At 34.0% G+C, this 6,000-nt stretch overlaps 1 protein-coding gene across 5 annotated transcripts in view; it reads left to right on the forward strand.

The window, feature by feature from the left end:
- LOC125067624 (furin-like protease 2) overlaps window positions 1–5,039 on the forward strand; it is a 260,136-nt gene extending 255,097 nt beyond the window's left edge. For 4 of the 5 annotated variants that reach the window (XM_047676310.1, XM_047676311.1, XM_047676313.1 and 1 more), the window contains 3 exons: window positions 320–414; window positions 2,455–2,618; window positions 2,972–5,039. In XM_047676310.1, coding sequence (XP_047532266.1) covers window positions 320–414; window positions 2,455–2,618; window positions 2,972–3,130 — 418 coding nt within the window. In that variant the 3' untranslated portion in view covers window positions 3,131–5,039. The remainder of the gene's footprint in view (window positions 1–319; window positions 415–2,454; window positions 2,619–2,971) is intronic. The other variant, XM_047676314.1, reaches the window with a different exon arrangement.
- The last annotated feature ends 961 nt before the right edge of the window (window positions 5,040–6,000 follow it).

Here is a 6,000-nt window from a genome sequence, read left to right on the forward strand (position 1 = left end):
CAAAATTGGCAAATTTTTAAAGAAACTATTTGGCTTGCTCAAATTCCAATGAAATGCTCCAGTTTGGAGTGATGAAAATTCATATTGGAATAATGTGACCAAAATAAAGACTAAATTTGAACTTAAACTTGATTTATCCAAAGCGAGTTCATCACCATTACTGGGTGATGCTTTCTTTACAATGTTTTTTTACCGTTATCAACTCTTATCTAGCTGCATTAAATATCTGAACTGATCGAGAGAAAGAACCAGTGATCTTCAGTTATAATCCACGTGCTCCTGATCTCATTTGGAACTAATTATAAATGTTTTATTATAGATTAAACAATCAGTGCGTACGGTGCTGCTCCGAGCGAGGGATAGCCGCTAATGCTACAGCTTTACCTGATTGCTGCCACTGTCACCCTGATACCGGTAAGCGTGTTTAGATCAATCGAAAGTACGTGGTCGTGGGCCTTTGTCAAGACCTCATCAGATATTCCACCGCCAAACAGCAATACTTATTATTGTTATGTTCCGTTTCGAAGGGTGAGTTAGCCAGTGTTACAGGCACAAGGGACGAAGCGTCTTAGTTCCCAAGGTTAGTGGAATGGTTAAAATATCTTACAGCGCCGATGTCTATGGGCGGTGATGAACACTTACCATGTAGTGGGCCATTGGCCCGAGTACGTAAATCACAAAAAATAATAACAGAAGAATTGTTTTAACATTGAGGTCATAACTAAGTGTATAAAGATAATAAGTAAAAATATAGCCAAAGTACTTTGTGTTCATGACGCGTCGAATATTGCCAGAATGCCATTCATCTGTTGAATCAAAATAAAAAATTAAATATTCTTGATTCAATATGTAAAGACCACCACCGGTTCTAAAAGTGTTGAATTTAATGTAAAGCTACCTTCGCTTAGGAAAGTAGACCGAGTAGAACCGGGAAGAAACTCAGTAGTTACTGTTTGCCACCATTTGAATAAGAGAGTATGTCAATAAATTACAATTAAATTATTTATTAATATATTTATATTCTCAACAAATACTAAGTCCACACTCTTTATCATCAATATAATCGTGTATTGAGTAATATGGTTTATTTATCAATATTTTTGCCAAGATAATTCGCAAAGACAATACATCCTTCCTGAGATTATTCTATTATTATTTTATATATAATTCTAAAATAAAACCTAAGTTACTCCTTATTACATCAGCTATCTGCCAGTGAGAGTCCCGTCAAAATCGGTTCAGCCGTTTCAGAGTATAATTGTAAAAAATGACATTTTGGTATATGTACCGTATATACATTCATATGCATTTGGTAAAAAGCGGTTATTTTAATAATACAAACGGGCACTCCAATTCTGTTATATGCATGTACAGATACCCAGTTATTTTTAACTTGGCCTTATTATATAAGGCGAAGTTGGAAACTAGGTCTTAAAAGTTTACCTTTTCTCCTCGTGTCATAATTGGAGACAATAGATATAACAATATCTTCAAGTTCAAGTCTTACAACTGCAAAATTAAGAGCCTGTAAACGTCCCACTGCTGGGCTAAGGTTTTGTAGCTTAATCCACAACGCTGCTCCCGTGCGGATTTATGGATACACGTGTGGCAGAATTTCATTGGAATTAGACACACGCAGGTTTCCTCGCAATGTTTTCCTTCACCGCAAATAACGAGATGGATTACAATCACAAATTAAGTGCTAGCGAGCCTGCTGGCCTGCTGCTAGCTAGCCTGGGTTTGCACTCGCAAACATCAGTTAAGATGCACGACTGAATCATCTCGGTTTATACTTCAGTGACAGTTTGTAGTTACAAATGCAAATTGACACTTAATTTAAAGGAAAGGTTAATTTTTTGGAGTGGTGTCTTATTTTTACAAGTACTTTACTACCCTCGATACTAATCTATACTGATATTATACAGAGGTAAAATTTGTTTGTTTGTATGTTCTAATATGGTTATCTCCGGAACTAATGATCCAATTCGAAAAAATATATTTGGTAGATATGTACATTAATAAGATAGCTACAAAGCGTAAATTAGATTTACACGGCAAAATTTTCTTTATTAATAAAATACATCCGTGCAAAGCCGGGCGGGTCGCTAGTTTCAAATAAAAGTTTGTCATCCATGAAGGCGGCTCACTTTTTCACTTGCCTAAAGTTGCCACGTGTAGCTCCGGTCAAATGTTAACGTATCCGGTATGTCCGTTCGTTGTTACCCTGTTTGTCAGTGTAACTACGCCGAGGGTAATGTGCGAGGCAAACGCGACAATAATAAAAAGCTTTTCCACCTTTACAAATGTAATTCCGACTGTTATAAAATCGTCGTTAAAATTATTTGTCCGACTTATAGGACAAAATGGTCAGTCTTCAATACGGTACGATTTTCTCTCGCAACTCTACTCATGACAGAAATGAGAAGTGGTCTGTTATATATATTTTCTTTACAGGGGAATGCATAAATTCTTCCGTGGCTGGGAAGCGTCGTATCCCCGAGTGGAGCGCTCTCCACACCGCGCAGAGTGACGCCACGCCGCACGCGCTCGCCAGCGTCGTCGCAGCCGTCGCGGCGCTAGCGGTCACCGTGTTCATCGTCGCTATGATAGTCACACAGGTATGTGTTAATACTACGTCAAATAAAATATATCTATGGTCACTACTATGACACCCACATTACGTAGATGGTGTCAAGTCCAGTCTTATCGGGGACTAGCCCAGTTCAGGACTCAGTCGTAAAGTCAGTTGTTTACACAAACATAGGTACAAAATCTATCGGTTTCCAATACTAGAGAACAATGGCGTAGGGCAATTTCTAAACGTGTTTGGTAAATTTTACTAAGGATTACTTGAGGAGTATTCGTAACTATTAATGTCCTGACCTTGAATTTCACTGATGATTATTATACCAAGGAGTAAATTATTTCTTTAAGTTATTTCAACAATTTTAAATCAATTTATTATTCTTAGCAGATGAGAAGATCGCAACAACCTCAATCACGTTCGAAGGGAGCGTACTACTCGCCACTCGCGTGCACGGACGAAGGTGACGTCACAGTGCTAGGATCGCGGACAACCTTCCCGGTCAGCGAATACGAGCAGGAACCGCTTCTCGAACATTCCACATAGCACGCTGTGATGTAGACGTAAGTGAAGTAGACGTAGCGAGTTTACGATCTCGGCTACCGAATGTAGATCTTATCCAATTGTATTAGAGTTCATTTTACAAAGAAACAGGAAAATATACGCTATTTTTTTTCTAACGAAATAAAAATCCTATTCAAAGATCCTATCCTATTGAGTAGATTTATGTGATTCGATTTTATTTTTTTTTGTAATAATCAAAGATGTATTTTCAAATAGTATTTTTATGAAACGTAACGTACCGTATTGTAATACAATAACTAATGTATTGTAATAAAATAAATCGTTCGATTGAAATTAATTATATATTAGTTGTAATAAATGGTCGCAAATGTAGATAATATATAATAATATGTTATACGGTGGACCACTTGGCACTTGTTAAAATATTAGCCGTAAGATTGTGTTTACAGAATGATATAGTGCAGGCTCAAAACAGATATAGTACAGAATTAATGATTTTTTTATTTTATATTCATTCATTCATTCGATTAGTTTGGCAGATTAAAATTACAGATAACATATTTAATATTGGCGCGAAAACTGACAGCGATCGATTTTACGCGGGAATGAACAAATTCATTTTTAAACGTTTGAAATTACATTTTTTTTTTTATATTAGCGTCACAATTTGCATCAATTTACGTACATGTAATAAAATAGTATTGTTTTGATATATTTTTAATTACCAGATCCAATATTATATTGGAAGCGATCATATGATTTCGTTACTGTTAATCCGAAAGGTCGTATTTCAAATTGGCTGTTCCCATGTTACCTAGCGTCGCTCTTAAAAAAAAACTTTAAATTAAAATTAAATTTAGAATTAGAAAATAATATAACATACGCCCTTTTGCAATAACAGTCCCGATAAACAATGTCGCATACGCAGAGTTTCTTGTTACTTTTTCTATATTAAAGTTTGTTCGAATTTAACATTGAAAGGCTTAAATTTATTATGATTATTATTTAAAGAAATTTTATTACAAAATAACAATTTTATATGACTAATATGTTGAACGTCGGTGAGTTCCCTAGCTTGGAACCAATCAGGGCTTGATTACTAACCGATATGTAAAATTTTAACTTCGTAGGATCAGAGGAAATGGTTCTAATCAATTTGTCAGATGTGTCCTTGACAAACAAACATTGCAAGTTAAATAAAAGTAAAGATATCCTTATCGGTCAGTCAATTTGGGTAACTTTGAAACGTAGTCGAAATTTAAATATAGAACGCATAATATATAAATTGACGTCATGATAAATATATATTTTTAACTAACGCGACTACATCGCTTATTCCAAAACACTAAAATGATTGCAACTTGCTCTATTTTGATATAATGATTAAATATGAATATTAAGATACACTTAAAAGAAAAATATTTTCACGTCGATAGATTTGTCTGATTCTAAGTTACACAAAATTCAGTAATTCGATTTGAATATTCAATGCTTAGATTGTTTTATATCTAGATACGAGTGTCGCACTACAAAAGAACTGAACTGAACAAATGCGGCAACTTTATTCTGATATGATGCGCCTGTTACTCGTCAAACGTACTATTTAAATGGTGTACTTTGTGGCTATCAGACACTTAAAGCAAATTAAGATAATTTCGTTATGTATCCGAACTGAAGTTATTGCTTTTTAAAATACCCAAAAAAACTTCGATAATTTCAACGATATTCGAATAGTGGAAACGATTAGATCAACAAAAAAGTTTTTATATCTGAAATAAAATATTGTCCAAAAAATTCTGATCCGCTATAAAATCGAAGAAGGTCCCATTTACGGCTCTTTAATCCCGGTCAACGCTTGACCCGGTCAAATAGCGACCCTTATTAGCCGATCTTGTTTACCGATCGTAAAACGAAAATTTGCTCGCGTTCCCATATTAAATCTAGATTGTTTCTTGAAATCCGCTTACAAAATACAGTCTCCAAAGTATATAGTCAAATATTGAGGCCTCGATTCGAGTTAGTTAGGTTTCGGTCGTTAGAATCAATAGTTACTCTCGGGCCTTTTGCTTGCACAGTCAGAGTTGCCAGTCCTCGGACCGCGATACACAGAACCTTTAAGTTATAATTGATTAGCATACTCTCCCCTATCTTTGTATTGAACTTTAATTGTTCCCTATAACAGTTAATCAAAATTATTAACAAAAATTCAATCATTGAATTTTGAAAATTTCGATATCGAAACGTGATGTAATTAAGGAACAATTTTATTCGTGAAATTTCAATACAAGAATATCAAATGTCACGTCATAATCTAAATTTAAAAAAAAAATCGAAAACGCGCTGCATGTTCTGGTATAAATTTTATTTTTAGCGGTTTCGTAGTTTTCATAGATAGGTATAATAAAAAAAAAACTCCTCGTTTATAAGTAGATAGGGTTTTATAAAAAAAGGTAACAAAAACAATGCGAATGATAATTTAATCTAAAATGAACCATTTATTACATAAGATTAACCCGCTAATACAGATTAAAAATAATGTTTTTGGTGACGCTACATAATGTATAAATTAAAAAATCACTTTTCATATCGCTCTCTTTTTAAAATGGTCACAAATTTTTTTTCTGTATAATTCCTGTTAATTATAAGTAGTATAGGCTCAAAAGTTACCAGAAATAAATAATGTACAATATGTTTTTCAATAATCCGTCATGTGGTGGTTACGACCTATTTTATTATGATATTTTGTTTTCGGTCCTTTGATTTTATTCAATATTTTAAAAAAATTATGTCAATTGAAAGTAACTCTTACCTTGTCATTACTTGTCTTTATGTTTAAGTAGGAAGTAAAGCCTCGATCACATTGTGAATCCGCATATGCGAGATTCTTTTTT

The sequence above is a fragment of the Vanessa atalanta genome, chromosome 12 (genome assembly GCF_905147765.1).
Source record: "Vanessa atalanta chromosome 12, ilVanAtal1.2, whole genome shotgun sequence".
In the NCBI taxonomy this organism is placed as follows: domain Eukaryota; kingdom Metazoa; phylum Arthropoda; class Insecta; order Lepidoptera; family Nymphalidae; genus Vanessa; species Vanessa atalanta.